Source organism: Bos taurus, chromosome 4 (genome assembly GCF_002263795.3).
Source record: "Bos taurus isolate L1 Dominette 01449 registration number 42190680 breed Hereford chromosome 4, ARS-UCD2.0, whole genome shotgun sequence".
In the NCBI taxonomy this organism is placed as follows: domain Eukaryota; kingdom Metazoa; phylum Chordata; class Mammalia; order Artiodactyla; family Bovidae; genus Bos; species Bos taurus.
In genome coordinates, this window is record NC_037331.1 from 107,814,797 (window position 1) to 107,836,021 (window position 21,225).

At 39.9% G+C, this 21,225-nt stretch overlaps 1 protein-coding gene and 1 long non-coding RNA gene across 5 annotated transcripts in view; both read right to left on the bottom strand.

Moving 5' to 3' along the window:
- LOC112446451 (uncharacterized) overlaps window positions 1-16,512 on the bottom strand; it is a 107,616-nt gene extending 91,104 nt beyond the window's left edge. For both annotated transcript variants that reach the window (XR_009494284.1, XR_003034450.2), the window contains exon 1: window positions 267-16,512. This is a non-coding gene — a long non-coding RNA (uncharacterized lncRNA). The remainder of the gene's footprint in view (window positions 1-266) is intronic.
- Window positions 1-21,225, bottom strand: part of TPK1 (thiamin pyrophosphokinase 1) — a 382,700-nt gene that overhangs the window by 96,350 nt on the left and 265,125 nt on the right. For all 3 annotated transcript variants that reach the window (XM_024990934.2, NM_001080370.1, XM_005205899.3), the window contains exon 8: window positions 16,519-16,630. In XM_024990934.2, the coding sequence (XP_024846702.1) occupies window positions 16,519-16,630 (112 nt within the window). The remainder of the gene's footprint in view (window positions 1-16,518; window positions 16,631-21,225) is intronic.

Sequence of the window (21,225 nt, forward strand, 5' to 3'; positions counted from 1 at the left end):
CAATACAGGTAAACAGTCAACCAGTAGTTTGTTGGTATGCATGTGCTCAGCAAATTAACGATACACAGCTGGCTGATCGATCCATAAAGACCTGTAGAGTCCTGAGATTCTAACAAAGTGTGACTAAGAAAGCAATAAAAGGAAGAGCCAAATTTTCTGCCTTTTGTTTTTCACCATCTTAACCACACATAAATGTGCAGCCTCAAAGGCTAAGCAAGAGAAGCGATCACAAAAGGATAGAAAGGAGGAATATCTCGAATACAAACCTGGTTAACAACCCCCAGCTGACCAGAGCTTTTGTTCTGGTCCTGTGTGAACTCTGACTTCCTTCATGGCTCCCAGGGATCAGAATATACACTGGGCTGAACTTGACTGCACTTCTTGGAGAACAGAAACCAAAGGGAATAGGAACTGCAACCTTCACCCCACCCTTTGTGGATACCAAATAAATCATGTTCACACAATTTGTTTTGTGTCTGTTTTGTCTAGAGTCTTTACCACAAGTTATCTGAGGCTAAGATGAACGACAACATAGAGATTCAGTTTCTCAAGGACAATATAAACAGTCTTCATACAGTAGTTTTCAGAATAACTAAAGATTCAGTGATGTAATAATTGCATTCAATATGTATTATTCCAAGAAGTTATTAATTATTGATTACAGACTTATATGATAGGCTGTATAATGGTACCCCCAAAATGTCCACATTATAATCCCCGGAATCTATAAAGAAGGTACTTGCATGGCAGGAGGAGCTTTGCATATGTGATTAAATTAAAAATCATGAGCTAGGATTAGCTTGGATCACCCAGGCAGTCTCAGTGTAGTCACAATTTTTTATTTTTAAAAAAGAATAGCTTTAAGTCTGAGTCAGAGAAGGAGACGTGATAGTGTAAAAAGAGGTCAGAGATCTGATGCTGCTGTGCTGACGGCCTTGACAGTGAAAGAAGGAATCATGAGTCAAGAAACGTGGGCAGCTTCTGAAGGCTGAGATGGTCTGAAAAGGATTCTCTACCGGAGCCCCTGGGAGGAACACAGCTCTGTCAATAACATAAGACCGATTTTGGAATTCAACCTGCATAACTGTAGGTAATGAACAAACCGTTTTAGGTTCTTAGTTTATGATTATTGGTTACAGAAGCAATCTATAACTGATACAGCCACAAATTTACATTGTGAAAACTTTAACAAATATGGCTATATATTTTATCTACCTTTCAAACATGACATTCTTAAGTTTACCTATCTTTATATATGTGGGCTTCCCTTGTGGCTCAGCTGGTAAAGAATCTGCCTGCAACGTGGGTCGAGACCTGGGTTTGATCCCTACGTTGGAAAGATTCCCTGAAGAAGGGAACAGCTACCCACACCAGTATTCTGGCCTGGAGAATCCCATGGGCTGTGTAGACCATAGGGTGACAAAGAGTAGAACATGACTGAGGACTTTCACTTTCACCTTTATATATTTGAATCTATTATCAAATATCACCATTTTCTACACTGCTAATATTGAAGGAACCTATAAGGAAAAAACTTTGTGTTGGGATAGAGACACTGATTTCCAGGCCAGATCTGGCCCGAGGAAGCCATGTGACTTGTGGGAGTAACTTTTAGATATTAGTTATTCCATTTGAGGAGAAGGCAATGGCAACCCACTCCAGTACTCTTGCCTGGAAAAACCCATGGACGGAGGGGCCTGGTGGGCTGCAGTCCATGGGGTCGCTAGGAGTCGGACATGACTGAGCGACTTCACTTTATTTTTTCACTTTCATGCATTGGAGAAGAAAATGGCAACCCACTCCAGCGTTCTTGCCTGGAGAATCCCAGGGACAGGGGAGCCTGGTGGGCTAGCGTCTATGGGGTCACACAGAGTCGGACATGACTGAAGCGACTTAGCAGCAGCAGCAGCATTTCATTTGAAAACTGTAAGTCTAGACAAACAACTATATGCCTTTCAACATTATGATACTGTAATTATCCTAAATTCTAAGTAAAGGAAATATCATTCCTACAGTTTTGGACTGTATATCATAGAGATTGTCATTTGCTGGCATTTACTATCAAGAGTGTATTTTAAAAAATCAAGATGTGGTATCAACCTAATTCAGGTTTCTTTTTTTTAAAATATATTCCATTAATAAAAAATGTAATATTCTACTATTTCCATAATGTAGTAAAAAATATAAAATCACAAAAAATAGAGCTACTATATGATCTAGCAATTCCACTTCTAGGGATGTATCTGCAGAAAACTGTAATCCCAAAGTGTTTACATGCACCTTAATTTCCCACGCAGAACTGTCTGCAACAGTAAGAATGGAAGCAACGCAAATGCTCATCACTGGAGGAAGGGATAAAGATGTGGTGCGTACACACACACACACACACACGTGGAGCATTACTCAGCCATAAAAAAGAGTGAAAATGCCATTTGTAGCAACATGAACGGACCTCAGATTGTCGTACTGAGTGAGGTGAGTCAGGCAGAAAGGTAAATGTGACATTGCTTGTGTGGGATCTAAAACATGGCACAAGTGAACCTACTTACAGACAGAAACTGAGTCACGAGCCACCAAGCAGGAAAAGGGGAGGGTAAAGTGGGAGACTGGGACTGATACATACACACCACTATATACAACAGACAGCATACCAGGACCTCACACAGAGCACGGGGGACTCTGCTTAGCACTCCGTAATGAGCTACATGGGAACAGAATCTAAAAAGAACGGATACATGTATACGTACAACTGATTGTGCTGTACACCTGAAACTAACAGAACACTGTAAGCCAACTATACTCAATTAAAAAATCACTTAATACAGCCTAGAGTAATAAACGCAGTACATAGTGTTACCCTTTAAGTCTTACCAAATATGCACTGTCCTACGAATAGAAATGCAAAGCTTTCTTGAAAAACCTTTGCAAAATATTTACCTGTAATTATAATCTAATTTATTTATACATATAAAATAAACATTCTAGGTATAGCTATTATAAAAATAAATCTTTCATGCATTTAAATTTACATAAATTTGGGACGGAACTTATTATTTTCTGAGGTTTGAAAGATACTTAGTGAAAAGTTATTATTGGAGAAAAATCAATATTGGAATTTATAGCTAGCACTTTCCACTTATAAATAAAAATGACCTATGGAAACATTAATGACTTTTCTAAATTAATAACATAAAGCAGTGAAGATGTAAAGCCACTGACAGCTAATTAAACACAGAAGGGGAAAAGGCTGCTTGTTGTCTGTATCCCGGTGTGGAGAAAAGTGCTTTTTAAAAACCACTTAGAGATTATTCGATATAATCTTCATGGAAATGAAACTCCTTCCCCAGGAGATTGGACTTAAATGTTCAGTGACCTACACTTGCTCCTTAGAAGGACTGGCCAGTCCCTGTTGTTGTTGTTCAGTCACTAAGTCATGTGCAATTCTTTGTGACCCCATAGACTCCAGCACCCCAGGCTTCCCTGTCCTTTACTGTCTCCCAGAGTTTGCTCAAACTCATGCCCATTGAGTCGATGATGCCATCCAACCATTTCATCTTCTGTCACCCCCTTCTCCTCCTGCCCTCAATCTTTCCTAGCATCAGGGTCTTTTCCAATGAGTTGGCTCTTCCCATCAGGTGGCCAAAGTATTGGAGCTTCAGCTGCAGCATCAGTCCTTCCAATGAATACTGAGGACTGATTTCCTTAGGACTGACTGATCTCCTCGCTGTCCAAGAGACTCTTAAGAGTCTTCTCCAGCGTGACAAATCAAAAGCTTTAATTCTCCAGTTCTTGGCTTTCTTTATCCCCCAACTCTGACATCTGTACATGACTACTGGACAAACCATAGCTTTGATTATGTGGCCTTTTTTCAGCAAAGTGATGTCTCTGCGTTTTAATATGCTGTCTAGGTTTGTCACAGCTTTTTTTCCAAGGAGCAAATGTCTTTTAACTTTGTGGATGCAGTCACCGTCCACAGTGATTTTGGAATTCAAGAAAATAAAGTCTATTTTTTAATCATTAGATACAGGCCGACCCTTAGGTTTCCTCTTCTCCTCCCTCCCCAGTCTCCAGCAGCAAGCACAGAAATAAAGGAGGGCAAGGCACAAGGCACGACCTATCTCTGGATGAGAACACACTTGCGGTGTCTCCTGCAAACTAGCTTCCTCTAGGCTACCTCCTGCCCAAATCTGCACCGTGCCAGCTAGACTCGTTTCACTGCTGTTTCACTCTGGCTGCCTTGGTTGACTTCCCTGGGGCTTCCCTCTTGAATGCTTGGACCTTAAGAGTAGATGTCAGTGTGTGCGTGCATGCCTGCTAAATCACTTCAGCTGTGTCTGACTCTGCGACTCTATGGAATATAGCACGCCAAGCTCCCTTCTCCATAGGATTCTCCAGAATCCTAGGGTACTCCAAGAACACTGGAGTGGGTTGCCATTTTCTCCTCCAGGGAATCTTCCTGACCCAGCGACTGAACCTGCATCTCCTGCATTGACAGGTGGGTTCTTTACCACTAGTGCCATCTGTGAAGCCTAGATGTCAGTACCACCAAGATAATACACTAGTCAAAGACTTCACAAGGAAAAAACCCTACAAAACAATGTATCTTAGGAACAAGTATGCCAAAATCCTCAACAAAACACTAGGAAACTGATTCCAACAACACATAGAAAGAATTATACATCATGACCAAGTGGAACTTCTCCAAAGGATTTAAATTTGATTTAATATCTGAAATCCAAGTAGTGCAATGTATTATTATATCAATACAATTTTTTTTTTAAATCACAGGATCATCTCAATAACCAAAAAAAAAAAAAAAAAACCAGAAAAAGCAAAGTCCAATGCCCTTCCATGATAGATTAAAATAACAAACAAACAAACAAACAAAAAGCACCCAAAGTAGGAATATAATGGGCTTTCCTCAGTTTGATCAAGGACATTTGTGGAAAACCAACACTGAATGCTTTTTTCATGTGATCAAGAACAGGACAAGGGTGTCCACATGTGCTACTCTCCAACCTATCTGAGTACTATTTCAGTACTATCTGAATTCTATTCAGTATCTGACTGCAGGTCCTAACAGAACAATTTGGTCAGAGAAAAAAGGTATCCACATTAGAAAAGAAGTAGAACTATCTCTATTTATAGATGACATGATCTTATAAAGAGAAAATTCTAAGAAGTCCACTAAAACACATTAGAACTAATAACTATGTTCAGGAAGGCTGCAGCATATAAGGTCAATTGATGTAAAAATCAACTGTATTTCATATACTTGCATTAACCAGTGTAAATGTAAAGAAAACAATTCCATTTATAGCAGCATCAAAACAATGTAATACTTAGAATACATTTAACAAAAGAAGTACAACACTTATACTATGAAAATTACAAAGCTTTGCTGAAAGAAATTGGAGATATAAACAAATTGAAACTACCCAATGCTCATGGATTGGAAAATTTAACGTGGCTGACACAGCTATAGCCGTCCCTGGGTATATGGGGGACACGAGTTCCAGGACCTGCTATGGATACTCAAATCTGTAGATACTGAAGTCCATGAAGATTCTGCACCCAGGGATACAACCAACCATGGATCAAAAATGTAGTACCATATTTATGTAAAAAAAAAAAAAACCGGACATAAATGGATCCATGCAGTTCAAACCCATGTTTTTCAAGGGTCAACTATATACTTCTCAAACTGACCTAGAGTCAACATAATCCCTATCAGAATCTTAGCTGACTTCTTTGCAGAAATCAATGAATTAATTCTCGACCATTACTTTATACCGTATTCAAAAATTAATGCAAGATGGATCAAAGACCTAAACATATGGGGAAAAAAAACTATTATAAACTCTTTAAAAGAAAATATAGGAGTCAATCTTTATGACGTTAGATTTGGCAATGTGACACCAAAAGCATAATCAACAAAAGAAAAAATAGATAAATTAAACTTTATCAAAATGAAAAATGATTGCTCTTCAGAGAACACCATTAAAAACAGTGAAAAGACAGCCTGCAGAATGGGGAAATAAATATTTGTAAATCTTAAGTGATTTGTGTCTAAAATATACAACGAACACTTACAACTTAATAATAAAAAGACAACACAATTGTAGAAGGGCCAAAGGATCTCCAAAGAAGGGATACAAATAGCCAATGAATACCTGAAAAATATATTCTACATTATTAGTCACTGCTGCTAAGTCGCTCCAGTCATGTCCAACTCTGTGCAAACCCAAAGATGGCAGCCCACCAGGCTCCGTCATCCCTGGAATTCTCCAGGCAAGAACACTGGAGTGGGTTGCCATTTCCTTCTCCAATGCATGAAAGTGAAAAGTGAGAGTGAAGTCGCTCAGTCGTGTCCGACTCTTAGCGACCCCATGGACTGCAGCCCACCAGGCTCCTCTGTCCATGGGATTTTCCAGCAAGAGTACTGGAGTGGGGTGCCATCGCCTTCTCCTCATTAGTCACCAGGGAAATGTAAACCAAAACCACAACAAGATACCACTTCACACCCATCAGGATGGCTAAAGTCAAAAAGTCAAATAAATACAAGCATGAGCAAGGATATGGGCAAGTCAGACCTCTCACACAAGGCTGGTGGGACTTTAAAACAATGCAGCTCCTTTGGAAAAGCGTCTAGCAGTTCCTCAGCAACTAAACATAAAGTTCCAATACGACCCCACAACTAGGTGTGTACCCATGAGAAATGAAACATGTCCATACAGAAAGCTGTAGAAGAACGTTTATTTTTCATAATAGACAGAAGGCAGATATAATCCAAAGGTCCATTAGTGGGTGGATGGATAAATAAGATATATTAATATACAGTAGAATATTGTTTGATCATAAAAAGGAAAAAAATACCATTAAGTTCTACAACGTGGATGAACCCTGAGAACATGCTAAAGTCAAAGAAGCCAGTAACAAAAGTCCATTACATGTCTATTCATATGAAAATCTAGGACAGGGAAATCTATAGAGGCAAAGTAAACTGGTGGTTGCTTAGGGATGGAGGAGAGGGCAGGGTGGGGGACAGGAAGAGTATGGTGGCTGCTGGCTGAAGGGAACACGCTTTTTGAGGAGATGAATATGTTTGTAATTTGACTTGCAAGGGTTGCACATATTGGGACTTCCCAGGTGGCTCAGTATAAAAGAATCTACTTGCCAATGCAGGAGACTCAGGAGTTGCGAGTTCAATCCCTGGGTCAGGAAGATCCCCTGGAATACTGGCAATCCACTCCAGTATTCTTGCCTGGAAAATCCCATTGACAAAGGAGCCCAGTGGGCTACAGTGCATGGGGTCAGAAAGAGTGGGACACAACTGAGCACGACCATGCATGGTTGCACATATTTGCAAATAAACTAAGTATCACTTAATTTTAAATGAGTGAATTATATATATATATATCAATTATATTTCAATGAAACTATCAAAAAAATGTCATTTCCTTCCAGCTTAGTTGACTAATACTAGAATCAACGCATGCCTTCTAGATGAGCATATTGGTCTGATGTCTTTTGCTTAAATGACTTGGTCATGGTCATGAGCCTTTATAGATACAGAGTGAACAGTTCAGGTATGGCCCTTGTAAGACCTTTTCCAGATACAAATATGGAAGTGACATCATCAGACCTTTGTCTCAGGGCTCCCTCTGACCTAGAGCATACAGGCAGAAGTTAAGCAGTATTTTGCAGTAAAACTTAACATTTTCTTTAAAAAAGACTGTAACAGTCTGTGATCCTTTAAATATAATGTGTGTGTGCTCAGTCGTGTCCGACTCTTTGCGACCCCATGGACTGTAGCTCACCAGGCTCCTCTGTCCCCTGAATATTCCAGGCAAGAATAATGGAGTGGGTTGACATTTCCTCCTCCAGGGGACCTTCCTGACACACAGGTCGAACCTACATCTCTTGTATTTCCTGCATTGACAGGTGGATTCTCTACCACTGTAGGTGATTACAATTTGATTTTTTTTTTAATCTTTAAAGGGTAAAGTAATGGCTCATACAAATATAAAATGAACACAAAGATTTCAATTACGTCATTAATTAATGAGAAAACTAGTACGATGTAAAAAAAAAAAAAGCTGTTTCAAAGGTGACTACAAAGGATAAACTTACTAAGACAGCCCGGAATGCTGAAATGGATTTGCTAATAGAAAATTGGCAATTTATATAGGGTGATAATGCATGGAGTTTTGAAAACAAAAGCTCAACTGAATTATATTAGTAGGAATCATATACAGTATGATCAGTCCTTTACCAGTCAATTTCCAATTCCACAACATTTCTAAAATAAGCAAAGATGATGAAAAGCTAAGTGTCACACAGAACCAGATAACCCTTCAAGAGCCTCTAGACTAGGCCCAAGAATCTACTTAAAGATACACAGATATCTTTTTGCCCATTTCAATGGTTTTTGCAGTTTTTCATGACAGGTTTAAGAGTGGTATGTCTATGAATATAATTTGACTTTTAAGTTTCTATGCTATTTGATCTACCATATTTCACTAGTTTTAACACATACATTTCCCCCATATCTCTGCAATTATAATTGGTAGAATTTTTTCTCAGTGTACATAAAATAAGGAGGCATCTTATAACTGATGACATCTTAGATATGATGACATACAGTCATTGCACCAAATTATAAACTTGAGAAAGTGATCTTGGGGTGGGAAGCTTTAGCTAACATATTCCTTGCAGGAAAAAAAAATTAGTTTTTTACAAGCCATCCTCAGTATCATCACCTTTGACTATGTGTTTTAGGTAAAAATTTTAACAATGTCTTCAACTCAAATTGGATTACTGATTATCAAATGAATTAAGATACAAAAGATACTGCCCTTTAATCAGAGAAGAAATGTTGACATCACAGACTGAGTGCTTTTTTTTTAAAGCACTGGATTAGAAAAGCAATAATTAAAATAATGACAAAGATATTTAAAAATACGAAACAACTCACACACTAGTAGCACTAGCTCAAGAGGTTATAGCCTATGGATGTCTGCTGCTGCTGCTAAGTCGCTTCAGTCGTATCCGACTCTGTGTCACCCTATGGACAGCAGCTCACCAGGCTCCTCTGTCCACGGGATTCTCCAGGCAAGAATACTGGAGTGGGTTGCCATTTCCTTCTCCACTAAATATGTATAGCTATTGTCAAACCATGATAACTCACTAGAATCACTTTGTAAGGTATAAAGGAATGAGAAATAAGACTTTTCACTGAAACTGCATTAATAGCAACTGTAGTTTTCTTTCCTTTTCTAAATAGACTCTTGAACTGTTCCCTTGATAGGCTGGCACTTAAAAATCCTCACAGAGAGCTCCTGCAGGAGATCTTGGTACCTGTACACACTTATTACACAGTATTTCCATAGAGATGAAAACTCTTTTCAAACTGTTTTCTCAGAATTTTTTTTTCTTTCCAAACTCTTTCACTTGGGCTAGATTTGAGTCTCTTTCAGTCAATGCTATGAAATTATTTCATTCTGTCACTTATTTCTATACTTTGAAAAAACACAAAAGAAGGAACAATGGATGCATAATTTCAAACTCAATTTGAGTTATAAAGCAGATGCCTGGGCAAATTGAGGGCAATTCTATTTAAATTTTTTCTTAGGTAAAAGTGTAGTGAAGTTAAAAGTTTGTCCCTCAGAATTTTTTATATTTCTTCCAAATTAATGTTAATTTCCTACCACTGTGTCTTCTTTCCTGGTTCCTTTGCTTTCTTTCCCTGTCTGCAGTTTCCTACCCCTTATCTCAAATTCCCTTTAGTGATTTTTTAAAAAACATCAACTTATTTTCTATGGAAAATATATAAATAGCACTGTAGACTTGATATATAAATATAAACAGCACTGAAGACTTGAATTCAAATTCTGAGTGCATCGATCCATAATGACATTAATTTGGTCCACTGCTAAGTAAGACTTTAAACTACCATATCCTTATTTGAAAAACGGGGGATCTGATAATTTTTCAAAATCAATGAATGACCCCAAGCAGCAGAGGGAAAGAAAATCAAATACAACAAAAGTTATACTTAAACACGCTGTAGTAAAACTGTAGCGCATCAAAGAAAAATAAAAGGTCTAAAGGATAGATAGAGTTAAATGCAGATTATAAACAAAATTATAAACAAAATTTTACTGTGGATCCATCAAAAGCAAAAATAGAAATCCATAAGAATATGACTGAAAGAAAGTTTTTATTATGTTAATATATATGGCTAAAGTGTTCATCAAGATGGCAGACAAAGAAAAGACATTTTTTTTTTTTTTTTTGATAGAAGAGCAGACTCCTACTTATTCCTTCCTCACTGACAGAATCTCAGTTTTATTTGGGGTGACTATGTCCTCAGATTAAAAAACAATTCATGTCCTAGCCTCCTTTGCAGCTAGGGTGGCGTGTGATAGCTCTGGCCACCGAGGCAAATGATGAAACGAGGGAGGGTTTCTGCAAACGCTGGCAATCCCTGATGCCGTGTTTTCCTGCAGGACGTGCTGCACCACTTCCTCTCTGTGTTTTCCCACCTGATGCTAAACAGGGGATACTCTACATCGGAGACATCTTGCGTCTTGAAGCAAAGGCTGAATAAATCACAGAAGCCTTGCCCTGTAAATACTTAACTCTGCACTTTATTACACAGCGGCGGCGGGGCGGGGGGCGTGGGGGGTGCTGTTTAAAACTATTATTTCAGTTACTCATAATTGAACACAGTCCTATTTGTTACAGATGAAGAAGAAAGAAACATGATTACGAACCCAGGTCAAATTTTTGGAAATCATGAAAGTGTTCATAAATACAGTAATACAAATAAAATCAAGTGTCCATACAGCACAAATTAACTCAGAAACTGTAATTTTTTAAAGGGGTACTTTACAAAGCAACACTAAGTATAAGGTTTCTAGAGATGAGTCCTTCTGTGACTCATTAAGTACAGGATCTTATGGACAAAACTTCTAATTATCAAAAGCAATTCAAATTCTAATTAAATGGAGAAAGAAATTATGTTTATGGATGGGAAGACTCAGTTTTGTACAGGAATTCTCATTCCCAACTGTTCTAGTCTCCTAATGTAATCTCTAAATTAAGGCTGATTCTGATAAAAACTACAATGGAATTGTGTGTGTGTAACATTTGTCAGACTTTATTTTTTTGGGCTCCAAAATCACTGCAGATGGTGACTGCAGCCATGAAAATAAAAGACGCTTACTCCTTGGAAGGAAAGTTATGACCAACCTAGAGAGCATATTAAAAACCAGAGACATTACTTTACCAACAAAGGTAAAGTCAAGGCTATGGTTTTTCCAGTGGTCATGTATGGATGTGAGAGTTGGACTGTGAAGAAAGCTGAGCGCCAAAGAATTGATGCTTTTGAACTGTGGTGTTGGAGAAGACTCTTGAGAGTCCCTTGGACTGCAAGGAGATCCAACCAGTCCATCCTAAAGGAGAGCAGTCCTGGGTAGCAGTCCATTGGAAGGACTGATGCTGAAGGTGAAACTCCAATACTTTTTGGCCACCTCATGCGAAGAGCTGACTCATTGGAAAAGACCTTGATGCTGGGAGGGATTGGGGGTAGGAGGAGAAGGGGACGACAGAGGAAGAAATGGCTGGATGGCATCACTGACTCGATGGACATGAGTTTGGGTAAACTTCGGGAGTTGGTGATGGACAGGGAGGCCTGGTGTGCTGCGATTCATGGGGTAGCAAAGAGTCGGACACAACTGAGCGACTCAACTGAACATTTATCAAGCTGCAAGTTTATGAAGAAGAGAAAAAAGCCAGGTGTGTGTGCAAATGGGCTTCAGCTATGTCCAACTCTTTGCAACCCATGGACTGTTGCATGCCAGGCTGCTCTGTCCCTGGGATTCTCCTGGCAAGAATACTGGAGTGGGTTGCCATGACCTTCTCCAGGGGATCTTCCTGACCCAGGGATTGAACCTGAGTCTCCTGCAGCTCTTGCATTGCAGACAGATCCTTTACCATGAGCCACTGGGGAAGCCCCAAAAGTCAGGAATATCCATGAAAATTTTGAAGAACAAGGTTGGTAGGCTCAACCTAGCACATTTCTGTATTTATTGTAACGCTATGGTAACTAAGGCAGTGTAGTATCAATACAGGAAAAAGAATGTGAGCCAAGGGAACAGACTAGAGATCCAAGAAACATACCTATGAATTTGAAAACACAAATCACTGGAAAAAGGATGATAAATGATGCTAGAGCAACTGGTTATCAGTAAGGAAAAAAATCAGATCCCTAACTCATATTATACACAAAAATCAATTTCAGGTGAAAGAAAAGACCTAAAAAAAAAAGTCCCTTAAAGCTAAAAATAAGAACATCTTTATGACCACGGGGAATAGAAAGATGAATTATGATAGAAATTACAAATCTGAAAGAAAAAGATTGATAAATTTAACTATCTTTAACTTAGTAATCTCTGTGTGTACAAAAATGCCATAAACAAATAGAAAAGGCAAAGTATAGCCTGAAGATCATCATGGTGTGAAGCGCTTCTAAAAACCAGTAGTAAGAAAAAAAAAATAGTCCAATGGCTAAAGGGCAAAAGAAAGTAGCAATGAATGAAAGAGGAAACCTACATGGATAGTAGCTATAAAGATATTTTCCCCCACTAGTCTTCAGAGAGGACACTGAAATATCACTGACACTCATCAGACCAGCAAAAATGATTAAATCTGACATCATCAAGAATCCGGCGAGGACAGGGAGCACAGGACTCTTGGATACTCCTGGGATGGGTGTACACTGGTACTTCTGCTGAGCCACACGACATGTCCAGTAGAGGCGAGGGTGTGTTTGCCCATGATGCAGCTACTTTATTCCCACACGTACAACAGCCTAAAGAAACTCTAGTCCCAGATATGCGTGTGCGTGCTAAGTCGCTTCAGTCACTTGTCTCTGACTCTCTGCGACCCTATGGACTGCGACTCCAGATTCTTCTGTCCGTGGGATTTTCCAGGCAAGAATACTGGAGGGGGTTGCCATTTCCTCCTCCAGAGGATCTTCCAGACCCAGGGATCGAAGCAATGTCTCTTATGTCTCCTGCACTGGCAGGTGGGTTCTTTACCATTAGAGCCACGTGGGAAGTCCCAGACACACATCACAGAATATCCACAGCATACTGCTATGAACTAAGATACTGATGCTGGGAATGATTGAAGGCTGGAGGAGAAGGGGACAACAGAGGATGAGATGGTTGGAGGGTATCACCAACTTAATGGACATCAGTTTGAGTAAGCTCTGGGAGTTGGTGATGGATGGGGAAGCCTGGCGTAGCAGTCCATGAGGTCGCAAGAGTTCAGACACGACTGAGCAACTGAACTGAACTGAACTGGTTGAAGATACTGTAATATATGTGATTTCAACAACATTTGTAAACATACACTTGTGGGTGATGGTGCCACAATAGGCACTTGTTTTAAAGACAGTCTGTGATGTGACATACCACAAACTGAACCATATGAATCAGACTCCTTTTAGAACTTGTGGCATCATATTTTATAGTGGGTATAGACAGAGAGAATGCCAGCCTCAAGACCACCTTAAGACGATTTTGATGCATTCCCTTGGGAGGACTTGCTTCTTCTCCTTGACCCGAGATGTGAGCACCCCCTGGTTAAGTCATTGCATCTCCTTTCTCCTCCTGCAGCCCCATCCTGCTACGCTGCAGGTGTGACAGACAAACTGACATGGAACTGAGAGCTCTGCTTTCACAAGAACACTGAGTACAGCCCTGGTGGCTCAGATGGTAAACAGTCTTCCTGCAGTGCAGGAGACCCAGGTTCGATCCCTGGGTTGGAAAGATCCCCTGGAGAAGGAAATGGCAACCCACTCCAAAATCCCATGGATGGAGGAGCCTGGAAGTCCATGGGGTCGCAGAGAGTCAGACATGACTGAGCGACTTCTTCTGAGTACAGACAGACCCCCACTCTGTGAAAATAATCCATCCACTTGTCTCCAAGCCAACACGGTGTCACCTCAGTTATCTTTACTACTTTTTAATGAGGCAGCATCACCTATCAGAAGACCCTATTCATTAGCACTATTACCACAGATCACTGATAAAACACTTTGTCTCAATGGTATTGCTTTTCACACCTTGTGAGGTTGCTATTACTTGCTTCCACAAAGTTGTAGAGAATCAAGTACCTATTTCAAAAGCCGAAGCAGTCTGTAAATATATAGATAAGTAACAGCGTAGAGCACTTTGGCAGGGCTGAAACTTTATCACAGACAAGAAGACTAAAAGCCCGTCATGCCCAAGGCCCCTTCCTGGAGTAAACTTTATTATTCAGATATTGTACACTATCACTTATGTGTGGAATTTTAAAAGTACAACAAACTATTCAATACAGCCAAAAAGAAGCAGACTCACAGACACAGAGGACTAACTAGCGGTTACCAGTGGAGGGTGGGCAACACGGGTGGGGGAGTAGGAGATACAAGCCCCTGGGTATAAGACAGGCCGTGAGGACATCCCGCACAACATGCGGCATATAGCTAATATTCTGCAATAACTGTAAATGGAGTATAACGTTTAAAATCTGCAAAAGGTAATTTTACGTTAAAACTGTTTAAAAAAAAAAGAATTAGGATGAGTATATTGTTGTAGAATACAGCAGCTTTGCTGCTGCTGCTAAGTCGCTTCAGTCGTGTCCGACTCTGTGTGACCCCATAGACGGCAGCCCATCAGGCTCCCCTGTCCCTGGGATTCTCCAGCCAAGAACACTGGAGTGGGTTGCCATTTCCTTCTCCAATGCATGCATGAACGCTAAGTCGCTCCAGTCGTGTCTGACCCTGTACGACCCCATGGACAGCAGCCCACCAGGCTCCTCCATCCACAGGATTCTCTAGGCAAGAATACTGCAGTGGGTTGCCATTTCCTTCTCCACAGCAGCTCTGAGAATGTTCTAAAGTACACCGACGGTTCTCGTGTATCTTATGATTCTCACCTGTTCAACTGCTAAGATAAAGGAAGCAATATGGTGAAGGACAGGGCAGTCTGGCATGTTGTAGTCCGTGGAGTCACAAAGAGTCAGATACTCAGTGACTGAACAACCACAACGTCCGCTGCCTGCTCACTGTGCAGAGAGCTCGACATGTCTTGGTATCAGCCCTGGCAAGATGAGGTCACTACCAGATCCAGGAGGAAGTTCACCACTGGCTAGAACAGGTCCTTGGAAATAATGGGAGCTCCAGACAGTAAACCAATTGTCTTAGGCTGGAAATGTTTTCAAAAAAGCTTCTGATGGGAGCTCATGGCAGCTGCAGCTAACCAGCTTCAAAGCCTGCCACAGGTTCCCATGCACTGGAGGAGATCTGTTTTCATCCGGGTCCTTTCAAATTCTGATGAACTGGCCAGACATTTGTTTCAAAATATCTCTAGTTCTTCCTAATTGTGTCAGCAGTGGCTCCTAGAAAGAACTTTTAAAATATCTTTTAATCTTCATTATATTTATCTCTTGAGGTATTTATATCTTTTTGGGAACCCAAAAGTTTCACATGTTATAAAAGAATGTCATGGTTCCATATTTTACTTTTTACAACTTTAGAGGTATCAGTCAATCATGAGATAATCCCTTTGACATTCACTCAAAGCTCTTTGATTAAATTGTTAACTGTTATTCTTGGGGACTAGGGGTGATTATTTCACAATGCCTGATGGTTTCTTTTGGAATCAGCATTTATTTCATGAACAGATCCACCTCATTTTTTGTTCTTCAATCCAGACAGTGTTAGAGTGATTACTACATAGTACAGTTCTTAAGTACTGGAGAACATTTGAAAATTTAGTCAGAACAGCTAATCTTATAAAATCACAGATGTTTTAATTACTCTAGTTAGAAGAGCTACTTTTCTTGAAAAGTAAGGTAGGTTTCAAGCACACAAAACCACGAAAAAGGGTAGACAGAGTGCTTAGCTATGACACCAAATGTATGATCCATAAAAGAAAAAAACCTGGACTTCAAAATTAGATTAATAAATTTAGTTAATTAAATTTCAGAAAATAAAAACATAAGTCAAAGAGTATGAGAAAATATTTTCAAATCATATTATCTGATATAGGACTTATATCTAGAGTACATAAAGGAATCTTACAAGTTAATGTAAAAAGAGAGATAATCCAATTAAAATACAGGCAAAGATTTAAAAAGACATAACTCCAAAGAATATACACAAATGGCCCCTAAGCTCATGAAAATGTGTTCAGCATCATTAGTCATCAGGTGAAAGAAAGTAAAAACCACAGTGAGACATCACTTCATACTCACCAGGATATGGAGAAACTGGAATCCTCACACGTCACGGGTAGGAATGTACAACTGGTATGGCCGCGGTAGAAAATAGTCTGGCTATTCATTGAAAGGCTAGAGTTCCCATATGACCCAGCAATTCCACTTCTAATTATTTATCGAGATAAATTTTGTAAAAAAATAAGAAAGAAAGAAAATCTCCCCTTGTGCAAGGGTTTTACTTACTAAGGTTCCACTTTAGGCCTGTTGTGGTCACCTGATTGCAAGGCTGTCCAACAGGAATGAGGCCACACCAATCACCTTCCATCCCGGTATCTACATGCAATTTGTGCTTTCCCTAAGGCAGAGAAGGAATGATCATTAAGATGGGAGAAGAAAAGACAGCACGTTAATGTGTACTGAAGATCTGGTCATATGCACCAGAACCATCCTAGTGATGGTTCACATAATTTATCATACTTAATCCTACGAAAAGGAGTACATCAAGGCTGTATATTGTCACCCTGCTGATTTAACTTATATGCAGAGTACATCATGAGAAACGCTGGACTGGAAGAAACACAAGCTGGAATCAAGATTGCCGGGAGAAATATCAATAACCTCAGATATAAAGATGACACCACCCTTATGGCAGAAAGTGAAGAGGAACTATAGAGCCTCTTGATGAAGGTGAAAGAGGAGAGTCAAAAAGTTGGCTTAAAGCTCAACATTCAGAAAAACGAAGATCATGGCATCTGGTCCCATCACTTCATGGCAAATAGATGGGGAAACAGTGGAAACAGTGACAGACTTTATATTTTTGGGCTCCAAAATCACTGCAGATGGTGACTGCAGCCATGAAATTAAAAGACGCTTACTCCTTGGAAGGAAAGTTATGACCAACCTAGATAGCATATTAAAAACCAGAGACATTACTTTGCCAACAAAGGTCCGTCTAGTCAAGGCTATGGTTTTTCCAGTGGTCATGTATGGAAGTGAGAGTTGGACTTTGAAAAAAGCTGAGCGCCAAAGAATTGATGCTTTTGAACAGTGGTGTTGAAGAAGACTCTTGAGAGTCCCTTGGATTGCAAGGAGATCCAACCAGTCCATCCTAAAGGAGATCAGTCCTGGGTGTCCATTGGAAGGACTGATGATAAAGCTGAAACTCCAATACTTTGGCCACCTCATGTGAAGAGCTGACTCATTGGAAAAGACCCTGATGCTGGGAAAGACTGAAGGCAGGAGGAGAAAGGGACGACAGAGGATGAGATGGCTGGATGGCATCACTGACTTGATGGACATGAGTTTGAGTAAACTCCAGGAGTTGGTGATGGACAGGGAGGCCTGGCGTGCTGCAATTCATGGGGTCGCAAAGAGTCAGACATGACTGAGTGACTGAACTGATACTGAACTGATACTGAATCCTAACAACAAACTTAGGTTAGACAGCATCACCTATCAGACTCAGTGGCCATGAATTTGAGCAAACTCCAGAAGACAGTGAAGGACAGGGAAGCCTGGTATGCTGCAGTCCATGTGGTTGCAAAGAATCAGACACGATTTAGTGACTGAACAACAACATGTACTGAATCATCCTACAGAACTTTCACCTGACTTAATACTAGCAACAGTTTTACAAGGTATCTTACTGTTAATTATTACTTTAACGTATCAGAAAATTGAAGTTTGCAGAGATTAAATTGTCCAGGATGTACAGATAACAAGGAGCAGAAGCTGGATTACTACCTATACCTTCCACTTCCAAAGACTAAACTGATTTCATGTGCTAAACAAACAGCGCTAAAGGATAGAGAATTCAAGGGTCTTAATGAAATGCTTGCTTGAGGGTAAATACAACATTGCTGCCTACGTAAAATCCCTGCTTTGTACCTGAGAACTGGGCTTCTGACCGTTAGAATTCAATGTTAACCCTCCTGGTGATTAGTCTGTTTCCTACACCCACACCTCTAGGAGATCTCAGTGACAAGTCTGTCTACCAGGAAACAGAGTACCGGCCCTGAGAAGTGAGTATGCTCCTTCTATTCTGATTCTGAAATCGGACATACTTTAAAATGTTTTCTATTTTTCAGTTTACAGTAAAGTTAAATGTAATGCTCAATCAAGGCCACAAGGCTTGCTTTTAAATAAAATACTTGGAAACTCTTTCTTCTACAAAGTAATGCTTTTCTATTCCCACCCTATTTGCTATTCTGTCCTTAGGGTTATGCAGTCTTTATAAAAAGATACCTCAAGTTCTTTTGGGACAATGTCAATATACGATACATTCAACAATAGAGTAAAAAAGGTATTTTTTTTTCATAATTCAAACAACTCTAAAGGAATAAGCTCCAAAATATATTCATTTTAATAAAATAATGTTTTAAAGTATATTTAACAAATGACATATTACCAGACTAAGGTATCTAGGTCTCCTTGTACAATCATTTTACTTTTAACTACAGCTCTTGTACTGTATATTGTAATCTCTGAGAACTTATTCTATTGTACAGGCCTCAAGATACAAGTAGGATTTGTCTTCTGTTAAAAGATTGCTTTTGTTAGGGAAAACAGTTCTCTAGGTTGCATGAGTTCTTGTATATAACACAAGTTCATTCAGACATTTACTACCAATACAATTCATATATATATATTTCTATTTGAGCATTCAAGGAGAGGGCATAAATTCAATTCGAAGGGCTTGAATACACATTCAAACACAAAGAAGATTTTTAAAGAAAATTTAAACTACATTTGAACTTGGTGTCCATCAGTGGAAGAAAGATAGGCAATATACGTAGATATACAACAAGCAATAGATTACATGCAAACAGAAAAATGTGAGTGGATTGAAAACACAAGGTACTGGGAAAACATAATGCATAGTAGGAAACAGAATCATGATAAGTTAAAGAACCCATATACAAAATGAAAATAAATGCAAGAACTGCCATATGACCCTGCAATCCCACTGCTGGGCATACACACCAAGGAAACCAGAACTGAAAGAGACGCAGGCACCCCAATGTTCATCACAGCACTGTTTACAATAGCTAGGACATGGAAGCAACCCAGATGTCCATCTGCAGATGAATGGATAAGAAAGCTGTGGTACCTATACACAATGGAGTATTACTCAGCCATTATAAAAGAATAGATTTGAATTAGTTCTAATGAGGTGGATGAAACTGAAGCCTATTATACAGACTGAAGTACGTCAGAAAGAAAAACACCAATACAGTATATTAATGCATATATATGGAATTTAGAAAGATGGCAATGATGATCCTAAATGCGAGATAACAAAAGAGACACAGATGTAAAGAATAGACTTTTAGACTCTGTGGGAGAAGGCGAGGGTGGGATGATTTGAGAGAATAGCATTGAAACATGTATATTGCCATATGTGAGATAGATCGCCAGTCCAGGTTCGATGCATGAGACAGGGTGCTCAGGGCTGGTGTACTGGGATGACCCTGAGGGATAGGATGGGTAGGGAGGTGGGAGGGGGGTTCAGGATGGGGAACACACCCATGGCTGACTCATGTCAATGTATGGCAAAAACCACTACAATATTGTAAAGTAATTAGCCTCCAATTAAAATAAATTTTAAAAAAGACACTTCTTCTAACAACATTAAAAATATATATTAAAATTTTAAATATATAAGCATATATACACACAGTAACAATTTCCTCTCCCTAATGGGAATTGCTATCTTCCCAAGTGAGTCAGTGGTAAAGAATCCTCCTGCCAATGCAGGAGATGTGAGTTTGATCCCTGGGTTGGGAAGATCCCCTGGAGAAGGAAATGGCAGTCCAGTCCAGTATTCTTGCTTGGGAAACCCCATGGACAGAGAAGTCGGGTGAGCTACAGTCCATGGTGTCATAAACAGCTGGATACAACTTTAGCAACTAAGCACAGTGGGAACACATACAGGAACAAAAGGGAAGGAATGGATCAATCAACCAATGAGGACTATTGTCTGGATCAGAGATGACGACATGCTATGAACTAACAAGTATGACTGATCCAACACTGAAATCTCATACAAATAACAAGTGCATATTTTAGATAGGAAGCAATACAAAATTTAGAAATTTTTAGATTTTTCTGGGGCTTCCCTGGTGGCTCAGCTGGTAAAGAATTCGCCTGCAATGCGTGAGACCTGGGTTCAATCCTTGAGCTGGGAAGATCCCCTGGAGAAGGAAAAGAAGATCCCTTGGAGAAGACTTTTCTGAAGGAAAAACCAGAGAAAATATTTCAATAATTCTAAACAGTAATTCAGGAAAGAGGAATGATTGGGAGATAGCCATGGGAGAAACTCAAAAGTGAAATAAAAACTAATCTTGTTCCTGAATAATGATCTTTGGTGTTTTTATGTAATTTAGAGCACAGGCATATAAACCGTATTATTATTATAGAAGTTCGCCACCTATTTCAGTGTAAAAGCAATGCTATAATTTTCAGAAGGCACAGGTAAGGAAAAGAGCAGAAGAAAGTGCAGTGGGCCTCATTTCCTCATCCCTTCTGTCATATGGGAATTAGGAAACACAGCCTAGAGTTGCAGAGTTTTATAAAGGGGGATTTGAAAATTCCTCCTGGCCTGAGTTACAGGTAATTCGGGTAAGGTGCCCAAGTGGCAGCAATGGGACTGAGAGGTGGGATCTGAAACAGCTCCATTCTCCATCCTCAAACCAGTGTCACAGATGAGCTATTCACACAACTGTATACATGAAAACTGTGACCAAGGCATAGAAGGCAAACCACACGGAAGGAAGAAAGGTACCAGATCAGAGATCCAATCAGGTCTAGGGGAAGGCAGCGTGTAAGCAAGGGGAGCGCTTAGCGGAGACCCTCGTCCAGGAACCCAAGGATGAACCCGAGCCAACAGGAGCGAAGAGGCGCGCGGGCCTGTGCGCATGTGCGGAGACCACGCGGCGGCCCACTGAGCGG